Raw genomic sequence first — 16,835 nt, 5'->3', positions numbered from 1 at the left:
TCAAGTCTCGCCTGTCATATGTATTCCGCCAATATGGGCGGCCCACTATACAGGCGAATGAAGTTCCGTGAAAACCTAACAAGTAAACTAAATTAAATTAAATTTAAATTTCAGAACGGCAGTGAAAACACCGCCGACTCTGAATTACCCCTAATAAATAATTAAATAAACAATAATAAACTGCTAGAACTGTCCCAAAATCTCTCACTCGTAATTCGCGCACTGGTCAACAAAATGGCCAGCGCACGTGCGAGCGAGAGGGGACCAGCAAGGTAGAAAAAAAATATATGGAAAAAAATGTCAAAATAGCGCGAATAGCGTGAGTTCTTTCTCACTTATGACACCAATTGTCGTGAATTCGGTGTGTGTTATTCACACACCGTCACAACAAGTAGTTGCAAACGCTCTCAGCTCCTGAAATCAAAGACAAGGTGGAGGAAATTCACTCACGTGTTGCTGGTTCGATATCTAGAAGTATAAGAGACCGCGCCAACGCGTCACAGCGATGATATCACGTAGCTCACGAGATCTCGTGTCGGCGCGGTCCACGGTCCAAGGGAGATAACTCTCCCGAAATTCACCACAATATCATTTTACTAGCATATACATGTACATGTAAGCTTCAAACTGAGTAGAGAGCATTCATAGCAGAACATTTCTCCTATTTCAAGCATACACGCCTCCAGCATTGTAGTTTTGACCTTGTTGCAATCACAATTGTATGACGTCATGATGCTCAACTAATGAGGCCGTTTGTGACGTCATGACTTTGTTGCTAAACTGCCTGGCAACTTGTAAGGTGGAGATGATCAGTCTCTCTCCTAATTTTTAATTTGTATTACAATTCTTGGATTACCACAATGACTATCAGGTTACTCTTGATATTTGTGGTAATGCTGTGCGCTGTGCATCAAGCTCCTGCTGTATATCGGGACCTTGCGTGGTAAGTTAAGGCAGTTTTGTGACATTTCATACGGACAGCACACAGAGCTTATTTCAATGCAAATGACAATTCAAGTTTGCGTTATGTAGTGTCATTGAAAATCTAGAAACACTTAATCATGTCTTTGAATTTTTCAGCGTGGAACCCGAGCCAGGATATGCCCCAAGATTGTTCCATTATTTCACCGCATCTGGAATTGAGAAAGTATGCCCAGCGCCTGCCGATCTCATACGGGTAAATATAGAATGTTCTCCATTTATGATCATTTTGGTCCATCTAACGTCTGTAGTTCGCGAGTCTGAAATATTTTATGTAAGTGCAATACCCCAGTAAATATTTAAAATTTAATTTATTTTAGCGAATAGGAAATGAAGTATTCTGTATCCTACTAAGTAAGCTTCTAGCCCTGCTGTTGGGCTATGTGCCGTCTATTGGAAACATCGCCAGAGAGAAATGGTCAGCCATGGTGTCAATGTTCCAAGGATGGAGAGCTCGTAAGTAATGTTTTTCTTCTGAATAAATAATGTTATTGATTGCAATTTTACAACCTTTTGTGTGGCTTTCGCTATCGAAACATCCATTCACTGTCAAATCATTTCCTTATAAATTAGAACCATCCTCTATTATTCGCTATAGTTGCTGACCAAATGAACTAATTGAGTTATATTTCTGATAATAATGATAGACGTATTGTCTTCATTTGATCTTTTATGTGATCGAGTAGTTTGGAAATGAATGTTCTGTCTTTATGCTTTGACCAGTGTTTACAAAATCGTTTTTGGGGGTTTTCGGACTATCACTGACAGGTTTTGTCGAATTTTGGAATTATATAATTGTATTCTCACAGTTTTACATACATATCTACATGTACAGGTATTTCCCTCTGTAGAAATTATATATCTGTTTGTACCGTGGCCCGTTCCTCTGTAATAACTTGTATATTACTTGTACATAGGCCCGTCCCTCTGTCGTAACTTATATATTACTTGTACACCTGCCCGTCCCTCTGTTGTAACTTATATATTACTTGTACACAGGCCCGTCCCCCTGTCGTAACGTATATATGACTTGTACACAGGCCCGCCCCTCTGTCGTAACTTATATATTACTTGTACATTTGCCCGTCCCTCTGTCGTAACTTATATATTACTTATTCACATGCCCGTCCCTCTGTCGTAACTTATATATTACTTGTGCACAGGCCCGTCCCGCTGTCGTCACTGCGGAACTACCCCTTGTCAAGTCAAAATGAAATGCCTATGGATGCCCTCCGGACCTCGTAAGAGGAGCAAAGCCAACTTCACGGAGCGGTCAAAGGCAATGATGCTGTTCAGCTATGGACTGGAGTTGTCTGTCCAGTTGACCAAGGAGCTGCCACAGGACGACCTGTACTGGCAGAGGAAATTCTGTGATCAATTTGAGGAGAAGCATATGGTTCTGTTCCCACTGTGCATCCAGCGTCAGGTCAACCTCTGGTACCCTGTTCCTCCCTAGGTATGTAGTCTGTCAGGCCGAACATTTCTGTTTTTGGAAAGGGTTCATCTAGGAGACAGGTTTGATAAGCTGTTATTTTAAAATGATTTTGCATTTTTTGAAACTGAAAGCGAAGAGGCTGGATGTGGCAGATATATAAAGAACCTCCCCAACTTACCCAAACCTCGTACATATTTAATGGTCTTACTAAAACAATCAGAAGATTAATTGTTCTTATTAAATATTATAAATTAACTGTCACCAATTGAAAAAAATAACCTCATTTATCAAAAGTTATCGTTTTCTTACAGATTATTGCCCCAGTGTCCGAGAAGATGGTTGACGATGGTGTGATAACAGGCATATCGATCAAAGTTTTGATTCGGTGCGCCTTGATCATTCAATTATTTGTCTTTGTCACGGTCAGTTCTTGACCACGGCTAATGACTGATTCTAACACTGTGCATCATGATACCGTCAAGTGGTCTTCTTACGAAGAATTCTGCGGGATCGCTGTTGTATTTATCGTTAAGATTGTTACTGATCTTGTCCAGTAATTATCGTATTAAAATATATATATATATACATTGAAATTTGTTGTGGTTGTCATTTGGCCAATGTTTAAAGAAGACGATCAATAGGAAATAAGTTTATCTTGATCGTTCGGTTCCACGTATGCTTGCCGCTATACCGGCCAGTTTTAACTCAGTCAGATCTTGACCGTTAAATCTTTCTGCTTGTCACAATCTGCACTCTACAGCATACCCTTGGAGTATCGAGGATGGTGTAAAGTCAGCGAGATCTTTGTTGTACGTCATTTCCGTTGGCCTTACCGGAAGGACCGCTCAACGGTGTTAATCAAATACATACTTGTATCTTTTACGTTGAAATCATTCAGGTTACCGTGTTCACAACTCGATCTGTCGACGGATAGCTTGCTGATAGTTGGCCTTTAGGAATATGCATTCTGGGGAACGTTTTGCGACCCTACAATTTTATTATAAAGGTACCTTTTTGTCAATATCTGCATAAATTACGTGAGAGAATTTATAGGTGACCACTATTTACAAGGTAATAGTTACAGGATGCATTTTGCTATTTAAATAAAATAAATCTAGGATATGCAAATAATATACGTTGGAATTGTAAAACGCATGCTAACATTTGTTTGTTAAAGTTAATTTTTTTCAACTACTTCAAAAACTTCAAATCTGCATTTATTGTCATCATACCATACAAGCTGAATATCAAAGACAAAGCAACAACATATTTTGTTTGGTTCAGTGGCTGTTTACCAGCTCCGCTGATCGTTAGATATTCTGGGTACTATCGGTCGGGTCCAAGAAATATGGAGCTACAAACATCACAGAAACAAGGCCGAAGTTTATGATTACTTTCAGCGAACTTCAAACAGATGGCAGCCGAGGTAAGAAATTGTTTGTAGGTATATTTATTGAGTTTAATCAACAGTAGTACCCTAACAGACCACAATGTGAGTCACAGTTTCGTCATATAGATTGTGTGAAATAATAGTTAAATGGAAAACTGGAAACCTATGAAAGAGACTAATAATGTATGTTATATAACGTGCATGCGGTCACTCATCCAGGCACTGGCCACGGTCGACGTTGCTGAACTAGTGAGCAGTTCCTCGGTTTATACCGCATGGCTGGAAAAGCTGGCTTGCCAGTAAAGTAGCATTTCCACCTCTAAGACTTTGCGTGGGGAATCCCGTGGGTCCTCCATGTGTACCAATGCACGCTCCCTTACCACCGGGAACTGGCCTTACATGATCACACATGTGAGTCCCACCGCTGCCACCAAATGTTTCCTGCGGGCGGTCACCCATCAATACACTACTGCCCACGCTCGACGTTGTTGAACTAGTGAGCGGGTTCCCGGGTTATAACACATCGCTTGCCAGTAAGGCAGTATTTTCTCCTCAAATTCTTTAGCTGTTGCAGTTTACAACCTGGTTTTCCTCGTGACGAACCAGCCGTAGAAGACTGAGGTCGCAGATAATTTCAACGTAGGCTGCGCAGTGGTTTACACAGTTTATTTGATTAGAGTTATAAGAAGCGGTAAGAAGATATTAAATCCAATATTTGTTCATGTACGGCTAAAGAATATCGAAATATTTGTCATGTCTTAACTCATTTTATGTTTTTAACCATTAACGTTAGGATTTTGCGGCTTATCAGCCGAAGAACTTTGTTCCCTGTTACCATTTCCGTTGTCATCAGCGACAGAATTATCGTTTTTGGTATTTGTTGTTTCGGAGGTTGTGTCAACTGTGTTTGCATTAGTGTCAGTGGAGGAATCGGGAGCGTTGGAAACCTCGTCAACGAGAAATTTCTGGACCCAGCCTCGCACTTTCGCTGAACGAGGATAATTGCGGGCAATTATATCACGAAATTGTTTTTGGTTGTTTTCCTGCTCCTTTATGAACCAGTCGTCGATATTGATGTCATTGGCGAACCTCCTTTTCCCACCAGGGGTCGTTGATGCCCGTCTATTGTCATATGACCTAAAGATAACAGAATTTGATGACGTCAGATGATATGTCTTCCAAGTATCGGAGATATCCGGAAATTGATTTTACAATAGATGGAAAGTGAATATAACAAAACAATACAATTTTGTTTTTAATAATAAACGAGTCATTACTCAAAAGATCAAAACAAGATTATAACTCACCTCAATTTAGCAAGTTAAACACACACTGGTAGCATCGAGTTGTTCCGATGTGTCTCCTATCCCTCTTGTGAAAGATTAATGAGTCAAACTTTCTTCTGTGAAAAACCACTAAGTGATGACGGCCGTTACGTAGTGTTTTGTGTTATTGAAGTTTCAGTATCAAAAACAAGCATTCTTGAAGTATGTGTCAATACAGGATGTTTAACGTGAATTTACTCCAGAGATGTGAATAGCCCGAGTTTCCTCTGGCCCTTACACCAGACTAAGACAATTGACAGATAGATGTCTGGCGTGGGCTGTTAAAATGGCCGAGTCTGGTGTCAGGGCGAGACATAGGAAACTCGGGCTGAGATGTGAATATCAACTCGTGACATAGTGTGCAGACTCGATGTGGTTTTAATGGTATGCAGTTGTAAATTGTACAACAAACATGAAATCAAGCAAAAAAGAATAAAACAACAAAATTAATAGGTGTTGAATTTGAGTGATTTTAATATGATTTCGTCTAGTTTATACATATGGAGTTGCGCCAATCGGTATGAAGACTTATGAGCTTAATGGTTAAAAGTGTTTAAGCGTCCGCGAAACTAATGACAATGATTAAAACTTATGCATTATATACCGTTTATTCATGACATTTCTCAGAGATTTGTCAATCCGTCCAATTTCCGTTTCTTCCAAAGGGACATCACCCTGTAAATACTCTTTGAGCTTGTCTTTGTGTTCGTCATGAGCACTCATCAGTTCACTGAAAGATGTTTAAGAAAAATCATCATTGACCAGTTTTGAGGTCAATACGAATATCGACTAACCAGATTACACCTTAGACAAAATACAAATCATTGTTTATGTGATAGTTGGGACTTAATTATTTATATAAGATATGAATTATATTATCCGATCATAGAAACGACTCTTTGCAGATTTTTATTTTCCGTTATCTAGTAGTATTCAGGAGATTAATATAAACAAGAGTGTGCAGGTATAATTACTCAAAATCAATTTCTCCGTCGCCGTCCTGGTCCATCTTGTCGATCAATTTATTCAGAGCTTTTCTCCTCATTGGAATGTTGACTTGCTGTTGAAAATAAAAACAGTGTTTCCAATACATAGCACTGCTGCCATCATACAGTAGCTAGTGTATATCTTTCGGGACGTATTATTATCAATTAACATGATATTCTAATGTTTCGACGCTAAAGAAAGATTTAAATCTTATTCATGTTTGGCTGTTTCACAATTTGGAAAATTCACAAAGATTTCAAACATATTCAGCAGGGTCAATTGTGATTTCTTCATTTTATTTATATGATATTTATTGTGATAATTATTTCTTTGAAACTTTAGACGCATAATGCTGCTATTTTTAATAACTATAAAGTATATTCCGGAGGAGAGCCATAAGTACCTCCAAACCGTCCATAAACTCCTCTCGTGATAACGACCCGCTCTTGTCACTGTCGAGTTTGACGAAGAGTTCCACTAGTGAAATGTTCTCCATGCGCGCATATTCCATAAGGACGAGAAGAGGGTCTTCGTTGATGAGATCGTCCTCGTCCTCATCGTCATCCTGTTTGCCTAGAACCTCCCTGTCAGCCTTCCAAACCACGCCGTATTTCACCTTGAACCCTTGTCGCTTCTTATTCAGGCCTGACAGGATCTCGTAGAACTTTTCTGTCACACTTTGGTCCTGTGAGGGATAAAAATATGAGTTAAATTCAAAATTGGAATGATGTGCATAAATCCAAGTCAACTAACTGATTGTGGCAGTTAATCATATTGATCAAGCGGATTATAGATATGCATTTATATCACTTTCAAGCATAAAGCCAAAGAGACCATAAAGAAGTGACAAATATAATCGAAAACAGAATAACGAAAAGAAAACATCGGAACACAAACTCGATATGAAGAAAGAGAAACGAAGAGACAAACATACCAAGAGGGGTTATCACGCACCAAGTAGGTAGGGCATGAGGCGAGCTTTTCTTGCACAAAACTAACCAAGTTTATATAGGCAGAGTAATTATTTACTTTGTTTAGGTTTCTGCATCAAACAAACTTAATTTTTAGATAAGTGCAAGGAACAATTTAAAACTAAGCAAAAACCAATATGTACGGTATTTTACTGGTTTCAAAAGACGACAATGAGGTTAAAAAAATGTTTGAAATTATTTTTAACGTTTCTTGATTTTTATTCGATTTTAGCAGCAACAGTTACATTTTCCACTGTAGATATATCCTAATGAATATTCACAATATTTTAAAAAAACGATGGTCTCTTCTCTCAAAGCACAAATATGTCTCAAAACAAAAACAATTGTTTTTCAATACAAGATTTTCTCTGAGATTATGAAGTGAAAATATTACTGACTCCGAGGTCAATGAGATCCAATCCTATGTTAGGATTTTCCTGGACACACTCAAGGATCCTTTGGGCACTGGCCGGGAACATAGGGTTTTTAGCCATCTGAAAAAAAAGTGGAAAGCAGCATGAACACCATTCTTACTAAATGCCGCGTGTAGTCAGCAAATAAACAACATCGTGTTTGTAAATAATAATGTATATCAATGTATACACAAAAAGAAAGTATAGGAACAGTTAATATAAATACCCGTCTCTATGTAATAAACAGCAAACAGGTTATACGAACCCGAATGACTCTCAGCGTAGAATTGTGCTTCAGTCCTTGTAGCAGACACGTGATACAAGCGTCAGTGAGGCGATTGCAGCTTATGTCGAGATACGAGAGAGCTTGATTTGTCTCAAGCGCCTTGCTCATTGTGATGGCGCCCCGCACGTGGAAACCATTCCATGAAATATCCAGCTTTTCTAAATGACGATTGACCTGTAAAAAGGGCGTGGTTTAGAAGCTGTACGATAATTAATTTAACTTCACATTTGGTTCAAATATATCATTTAAATTTCTTAATAGACCCTCTTCAGTTGTGCAGTGTACTATCCTTCATATCGGCAAAAATGAAAGACATCATCATTAGCTGTGTCGTAGATTGTTGGTGGCCAGCACATATTTCTGGAGTTTACGGGAGACATCACACTAGGTGCCATATGTCTCTCTTCAGGCGCCTTTACTTTTTCTAAGAGAACAGTAATTCTTTCCTGCAGAATTTTCTCGCCTACCTGAAGCGCCTTTCCTATTGCTGTAGCTCCGGCCATACGCAGGTGGTTCCAACTAAGATCAAGCACCCTTAGGAAGTCGTTCGTAGCTATGGAAACCAAAGATAAGGTATAGTCAATATGAACATAAATTCACTCAGTTTGAGACGTATTTACATGTACCTGTATTCGTAAGAGAGTTTCAACATACCTACAGTGTAATGAAGCTACTATCTAAATCAATGTAAGACACTAGAAAAGACTTAATTATCTTGGTAAAAGCTGCTTACATTATAACATAAAATAATCCTTTTGAATTTTTTATATTATTTTAAAGTATTGTTAGATTATGTTGTTTTTCAGTATATATATAAAAAAAGAAATTAAACCACAAGAAAGACAACTAGTCGTGCAACTGACACGCATGTATGGATGAATCCAATCTGAAAACATCAGAGATTAAAAGTAAAAAAAAAATAACGATTTATTGGGGGAGAAACGTGTTCTTCACGGAAGAGGAGTCGTCAACATATGCTAATTTACGACATTTAATGGCACAACTAACACACCACACTCGACATGATGTAAATTTCATTTTTATAGATAGCTAGTTTCCCCATTGTTCATCCAGCGACATACTTGCGAGAATGAGTCTCGCGAAAGGACAAATGGCCTTCGATCTAAAGTTTAAATGAATTATAATTTGCATGGAGAACATCTTTCATTGCAAATTAACCTGAACGTAGATGTGTCGTGAAATATTATAAAAAAAATCACTCAAATATTGTTCTTTATACTTTAACCACTTGTTGATTAGAACTTTACAGTACATGAATTCAATTTAAAATAAAAGGAAACAAAAAATAAATCAAATTTGAGAAAGCATTTTTATTATTTTTATACAGACCACCTACCAAGCCCGTCTGCAAACACCTCACCGCCTCTCTCCCGGAACTCGTTGTGACCAAGGTACAGTTCTCGTAAGGCGTGGTTTTCCTGGATAGACAGGAAAATGATATCATTTTATGACTTGATTAATTTATTGTTCACATATATGGCATAGAGTCCATGTATCTATGCATGGAAATATAATATAAGGGTAGACTTCGGCAGCGACAGAGGTCGCGTTCGTCAGAAGCGTCCAACGATTGTTGCTTAATTGCAATGTGTTTTGATATTATGTGGTTTACCTTTAGTTTACAGAAAGGTTGATGTATTTAAGGAACTTTTTTTGTATGTTACAGATTTTGTTTTACTTTGTTATTAATGGATCAAGTTCCCATTAACAAGCATGTTCTTTACAAGATGCGTTCAATTAATTTTTAAAAATGTTTATTGAAGGATTCTAGAGCCATTTTTGTTTCCACCTCTTGCAGAAAGAAACATTGCTGTTATATTTGAATCCTTTGCAGTTGGTGATTAAAAAATAAATAAATAATAATAATAATATTTTTATCATTTCTTTTTTTCAGCTTCAAATAAAATGTTGCTTCACCCGTCCTACACCTTTTTTGACCAGTCATTTGTTATAGTAAATACCATAAAACCGTCTGACAGAACTATTTTGTTTCGTATTGTTTTATTGGATGTCATACATTTTTTTCCAAACCAGTTTATCTATCACAGACTGCGAAATTTTGTAACCATAAAATTTCGTTCAAAAATCGTATTGCCATATCCCTAACTTAAACCCTTATTAGAGAAATGCAGAAACAAGATGACAATGATATGGGAAAACATATAAAAAAAAATAGTGACGCTCCTTTACTCTACTCACGTCTAACATGTCTTTGAAGAAGAGTGCATCATCTTCAATGAAACCATTTCCTGTCAAATAAAAACATGACATATATTTCTAGAAAACCCTTTACTGTAAAACATTAAGCAGACAGTAATTCCGTCTTTTCGTAGTGCAGAGTTATCTTCTCTTTTGAGCAGGTATTGATTGTTACGTCCTTTGTTTGTGAGAGTAACGTCATCAATTTTTGAGAAAACGTCGTAATTTTTTACGTAACAATCAATACCTGCTCACAAGAGAAGATAACTCTGCAATACACAAAGATGGAATATACAGTAAAACCTCGTTATACTTAGGAAAAAGAGAATAAGGGACATTGAAATATCTTGGCGGTAAACGAGGTGGCAAATAAAAACGAAGGGCATTATATCGAGGTTTTGTTGTATATCGGTATATAATAAAATACACTTTCTATTAAGAAATTAATGATAAATGATAATCAATTAAATAAGAAATGAATATATATATATAAAGGAAAAAGGTAAAATACATGTTTATGTATTGACTTCTAACCATTCTTATACAAAGTTGTTTTTAAACAAAATCAATTATCGGTCATGCATTATGTTCCACAGACGATGAATATCTAAGATTAAATATATATTGAAGTTTCTACCTGATAGATCGAGTCGTCTTACGTAGTTGTTGTGACATAGTGCTTTACATATCGCCTCGGCACCTTCCGAACCTAAATGATTCTCGACGATTTTCTGTTGGAAAAGAAATCGCTATTCTAATGCATTGTAACTTATTATGTTTTGATATATTTGAAGAAAAGAAATCAGGACAATTTCTTTGAGTCATATTCACTTAACTTAAACGAAAAACATTACTTTGGTGAATATAGATATAAGCCGATAAGACCCTTTCGTAATCAATCGAGATGGATAAAGTATTTCTCCAGACGGGATCACAACTTGGATGAAACCAAACCTCAATTTGTGATCCACAAGAGAAGAATGCTCTTTCCACCTAATATTAAGCATGAAATAATAATATCTATCATATCCACTATCACATACAATATTCTCTTTTGTTACCACACTCACCAAGGGTCTATTTTTTTCTGAGACTTTTCGTAAGTTTATCATATTAAATAAAGCGCTATAGCAAACATAAACAACAGCCCACTTCCTCGTGAATGCTGTGGTTTTTTTTTTTATTCAATTGTCTTTTTTCTTCATAGTTGAACCATATCATTTTTTTGTCAAATTTTAGTCGCGTAACCAATGTATAAAGAGCTCTCTCGTGTTAATTCAATGTACGCATGGGATCGGCTCATATTGGCTCTACATTAGTCGCCTCTAACAGAAACATGCAGTGGGTTACAGCAGATCTTTTCTTTCCCAAACCTGTAACGGCGTTGTAACCGGCGATTTGATTGGCTTACCACGTCTGTGAGATAGGTATTCCGAGTCAGCACCTCTGCAAAGTATCTCGCCCCTCGACCCCCAATCCGGTTATTCTCCAGAATCAAGGTGTCAATGGACGAATTTTTCTGGTGAACAGAAAATCATTATTTTATTTATGCTATAAAATTGTGAAATACAATAATAATCAATGAAATAAAGTCGGTTTTGTGGAAACGTTATAATAGGATATAAGGTTATGGCTTATTAAAACGTGCACCATCACTCCCTCATATGGCAATATTGCTCCTCATACAATACTGCAGGAATGCATTATCCTTATTCATTGACAGAATGGACATCGTGAATTCAATGCATCGCATCGGTTTGGATTGCCCATATTACAAGGGAGTTTCAAACTATGGTTAAAACGGCCAACGTTCCTAAGCAACCGAATTCGCACATCGACCAATCACATCTTACTTACCACTAGGGATGTAGCGAACGCCTTACTGTCCAAGGTTCTAAGTACCACACTGAGTAAACTTAATGTCTCTTTCACGAGCTGGTTGTAAATTAGCTTCATGTATTTGGCCCCGAATTCCTTGCATGCATCTGTGTAGATCTTCTGACTGGCGTCTTCATCACTGTTGTCAACATAGTAATACTCCTCTTCCTCTGTGATAGAGTAAATAGAAGGCATGCATTGGTTTATTGGAGATGCATATAAATATCGGTTGCCATACAAGTGATATATATATAAAAATATTTGGCAAACTTCAAACCGTAATGAAGGAAGCAAATGCAGCTTCGCAGCAGCCTTGTCTAATATTAGGTATACTATTATACTAGCTGGGTATCAAGCTTGAGCGAGGGTTTTATGTTGTATATCTCTTAAACAAGTTTCTTTGCTATATGATAATCCATTCAATGAATACCATTCAGAACCCATCTACCAATCAGATAAAATTCCCTTCATGGAATATGCATTATTTTTGCCAACCTATCCCATCTTGAGGGATTGTTTTGTTGATGACAGTATACCGAGACAATTTTCGCAAAAATCTGATAATTTCCTCAAAAGATATTTGCATTTATAGCTGACACAAAAGTCTTTGCAATATTTTGTAGGAAAAGTTGCACAAAAAAAACTTTTTCGGGATCCTACAGTTGATATTTCCCTGTTGTATCCTTAAAATTATTATTGATGTATTACAACGTCATTCATTGACTTTGTTTTAAATTCACCAACTTGAATATAAGCGGCAGGAACGCAATGAGGAGGAGGGGGGGGAGCTACTTACCATCAAAATCAAAATCATCGAACTCGTCGAAGTTCAACCCCTGACCAATTGTCCTTTGAGATTGTTTCCGAATTCTCTCCTTTTCGAGTGACTCTTCTTTAACATCAAAACCGCCAGCCGCGTGCATCTCGTTGAGTTTCTTTATCCTTAGAACTTTTGTGGGTGGAGCTCGTTTGCTGGGAGTCTTGGAGAGGCGGTACTTATTGGCCAGCGCTTGGGCCTTGACACTTGTTGCGGCCAGGCTCGTGCTGTTGTTGTTCCTCGTCATTATCGAGGTCCTCCTCTGTAACATGAAATTATATATTTTAATTTAAGCATATGTTATCATGCTCTTGAAACGAAGGTGCAGTCTACTTGTCCGCCCTTCTCCTGTGCCTTCGTCCGTCTGTATGAAACGTTTGTTCGGCAACTTCTTCGAGACTTGCGGACATATTTAGCAAATTTCTACTAATGAATAATTTCTCATGTAGATGTGCACCTCAGACTTACTTTTGAGTTTCAGTTTTTTTCAGAAGTCATTTTACATTTTGCACCTTGTCAATTCAAGCGTCGTTAAACAAGAGGATAGGGGACTTTTTGTTAATACAAATGTGTATTACTTTTAATGTACATATTTTAGCGATAATATTTTGCATTGATCTTGATTTCCAATTTTGTCCGTTTGTGTAGACTCTCTGGTATAGTACAATTTTTAGTTAACTCTAGCAAAATAATGTAAAAAATAACCGAACAAATGTCATTCTAAGTCCCAATACTTCGGCCTCCTGGCCTTCTTCAATCGCGAAAGTCAACGACTGATTCGAGTTATGTCCATCTTGCTTCTTCTACATAATAATATTTATGAGTGGTAATCGCAGTGAGATAGTAAAGATAATCAGGGAAGACCACGTTAGGCGATGAAGTAATATAATCAGGAGTTGTATATATTAGAAAAAAACATGAATGAGAACGACACAGAGTAACATAAAGAAGGTGATTAAAACCTGGTAGATAAAGTTGTCCCTTGATTTGAGATAAATTGACATAGCTAGCTATCTTTTAATGTGGACAAGAAATCAACACGGAAGGACAACAGCAAGAACTGAGGAAACAAAAAATCGAATTCAAGAGACATACAAAAAATGCAGAAAGACATAGCCATTACCTTGTGATCGGGAAGATTAACGGCTGGAAGTAAGAAAAATATATAAGTGGATACCGAAGTGCCAACAAAACCATAACTCTAACTCAAAATTGATAAAATTAAGGCAAAGTATGAACAAAGAAAACATTTACATGGAAACCCTTTAAAATGAACAGTCTTCTGTTTCATCATGTCACGTCATCACACCCAGAACCTGGGAAGTGACAACAAAACCACAAGGCAAACTATTGAGCAAAATTTATGCATCGACTTTCATATCACACAAAGAAATTGCATATTTCCCTATCAGATCATGATAGCGACCATTAAACTTGCCCATGGTCTTCTTCAACATGTATCGTTTGAAACTGAGTGTCGTAAGTTTGTCCGTCAGCAGTCGACATCTATTAGAGAAGTCATGATATTCAGAGCATAACATTAACTTCGGCATCATTCTTACCAATAACCTGGACCATTGTGACTATTTAAATCTTTCTGTTGTCTCCTGGCCCAAATTTATATAAGTATACAAGAACGAGCTTACATTAAATCAGCAGAAATAAGGAAACAAATAATTTGGAAATACTGTTAATAATTCATTTTCGCTTTTAATTTATTTAGTAAACTATTCACTTGAATTCGACGGTTCATTATTTCAATTTTCTGTAAATTCAATATTTGTGGGAAAGTTGAATTCGTGAATTAATTTGATGACGGAATTAACGTAAAAATCAACGTGATTCACAGTTAGTTGCACAATATCAATTTGTTTTCTCAAAACTATTTCAAATAAAACAATAAAAATAAGCTGATGTAAATAAGTACTAGTGACGAATAAGCGTAAGACTGTCTTCACAGTGTTTTGTACCTCTCAGACTTGACATTCACATTTTAGTTAATCATATTATCAAGACGCCTTTCAAGTTACCCTGCTTTTATTCATCTTAATCAACTGCCAAGCTCTGTCGCCTGTTGGGGTTGCCCTTGAAAATATTAACGTCATGCACAATAGTTGGTAACCTTATCGGTTATTACTTAGGCACCTGGATGTACTCTTCAGACCGCAAGGTCCAAAGCTGGAAGAAAATCAGGTTCAAAGCCCTCAAAGTATGGTAACCAGGAAACAGTTTTTAAATTCATTTAGTAAATGAACCCGTCTCAATTACATATTAACATAAACTTGTCCATATAACCTGGAGTAACAGATGCCAATCAGAAAATGCGAAAGTAAAACATCTTTTGGTCAACTCAGTTTTTACTACAGAAACATAACCATTAATACTGCATACCAGGAATCTTTCGCCCATTCACTTGCATAATCAGTATTCGCACAACGTTAATTTCGCCCTTCATATGTAATGACTAAACAAAGTATGATGTGTAACAATATTCGCTGTCGGGATAAATTTATCCACAGTATGAAGAAGGAAAAATGCGAAACTAAAACTAGGCGAAACATTTCCCGTTTTACAGTATAAAAGTAAGCGCGATTGTATTAGGATACGGACAAATATGATAGAGCAATATGTATGATCAAACATTGAATTATTTTCTTTTGAAAAACATATTATAGGAACTAAAACACTGATGTTCACGAATTGTTCCCTTATTATGCCAATACGGATTAATATTGGCCTTTTTGTTGAACTTTATTGAAACCCAACTGTTTGACGAACGAAATTTTATAACTCACCTGTGATGTTTTGGCCTTACTTGTGATATCAGACATCACTGACCCCTGTCGTAGCTCCATAGTATCCATCCTTGTGTGTCACCTGTATGTGACACCTACACTCAACGTGACACCTGTGGATGTACAGGTAAGATGATAGCTTTATCCTCTAGAAACTTTTCTACGTAAATGTCACAGTTGTCTGGCTTTCATAATCGATATTTGAATATTGCATCTTGTTTATCGCTGTAATGGATATTGATCACAATTATTATAACATGTAAGAAATTCCAATGCTTTTGTCTATCCACGTATATTAATCCAATTCATTCTTGTGTCCAGGTATGGCGTTTTAATTTACTTTAAGTACACGTCCCTCTCCTAATAAAACATTATTTTCTCGAAGCATGTCCTCTAACATAACCTGCCCAGAGAATTGTGGATTTTATCCAGGTAGATGTAGGTATATACGGTTTATCTATAACATGCTGATGTCAAGGTATTTCATGAGTGACCATTCACGCTACCCTGTTAATGATGTCCAGTTACTACAACTGACCTGTCCGACCATGAACCTCTCTGAATGTTGTAATTTTGTTTTACTTGTACCACATCACCGTTGAAAGGTGTGGGCTGAGTCGTCATTGACCATAGGCTTAACGGATTAATAACAATACACAGAGTTTCATGGTAATCCTAGTACGACCCCATGTTTATCGTATACTAAACATTGAGACGGGTTAATCTTGTGTAGTAATAAAACTATTGATCCGTTACTAATATCCAGGGCCTTGTTGCTCAAAGCTTGACCAAAGAAATGCAACTTAACGCAAAGTTTTCATCTTCATTATACTTATAATATACAAAATATATTGAAATTCAAACTAACACTCTTTTATAGAGATTTTTAAAAATGATCTCTTGTAGGAAAGAATTAAAACAAAAAATGTAATTTTAAAGATTTCTCTCAAAAAATATATTTTGAATTTTGACTCGTTAAGCTGATAAGGTTTTGAGTAACCGACCACAGATGGCTGATCTAACATTAAACATTCCAATTGCTATATTTCTTTAATCCCTAGTTCAACGCCGTTTATGAAAATGCATGATATTAACACACTCCGTTCGATTAAGGCTAATTGATAGACACGTGTTCGACTCTCATCACGTGTCTCTTGTAGCATGAGCGTCTGTGTAGTAGGTACTCAAGCATGACCATAATCATTGTTTTACAGGTACTCTTAAAGGTCTGTCCATGATGTGATGAGTCGTACTACCACTGAGATTGAAACCATGACAACCATTACGTCAAAGCCATTCTAGGAAACACGAAGAACATCTTCTGTGCTTCAAAAGAA

At 36.9% G+C, this 16,835-nt stretch overlaps 2 protein-coding genes across 2 annotated transcripts; one reads left to right on the top strand and one right to left on the bottom strand.

The window, feature by feature from the left end:
- Positions 1-758: 758 nt before the first annotated feature.
- On the top strand, positions 759-2,920 carry LOC110440312. Its single transcript, XM_021483298.1, has 5 exons — positions 759-943; positions 1,081-1,177; positions 1,302-1,437; positions 2,145-2,437; positions 2,728-2,920. Exons 1-4 carry the CDS (start codon positions 861-863, stop codon positions 2,435-2,437), a joined length of 609 nt encoding a protein of 202 aa, XP_021338973.1. The 5' UTR covers positions 759-860; the 3' UTR covers positions 2,728-2,920.
- A 2,668-nt stretch (positions 2,921-5,588) lies between these two features.
- Positions 5,589-15,874, bottom strand: LOC110440373 (leucine-rich repeat-containing protein 74B-like). The gene is made up of 13 exons (XM_021483414.1): positions 15,499-15,874; positions 12,683-12,965; positions 11,866-12,056; positions 11,420-11,527; positions 10,646-10,739; positions 10,009-10,058; positions 9,146-9,227; positions 8,256-8,341; positions 7,768-7,962; positions 7,488-7,583; positions 6,522-6,803; positions 6,106-6,191; positions 5,589-5,861 (listed from the first exon to the last, which is right to left on the bottom strand). The coding sequence occupies exons 1-13, from the start codon at positions 15,565-15,567 to the stop codon at positions 5,714-5,716; spliced, it is 1,770 nt and encodes a 589-aa protein (XP_021339089.1). The 5' UTR covers positions 15,568-15,874; the 3' UTR covers positions 5,589-5,713.
- Between the last annotated feature and the right edge of the window lie 961 nt (positions 15,875-16,835).

Source organism: Mizuhopecten yessoensis, unplaced genomic scaffold, assembly GCF_002113885.1.
Source record: "Mizuhopecten yessoensis strain PY_sf001 unplaced genomic scaffold, ASM211388v2 scaffold11179, whole genome shotgun sequence".
NCBI classification, from domain to species: domain Eukaryota; kingdom Metazoa; phylum Mollusca; class Bivalvia; order Pectinida; family Pectinidae; genus Mizuhopecten; species Mizuhopecten yessoensis.
Note: the sequence above shows the minus strand (reverse complement) of the source record. Positions and strands in the feature narration are given on the sequence as shown.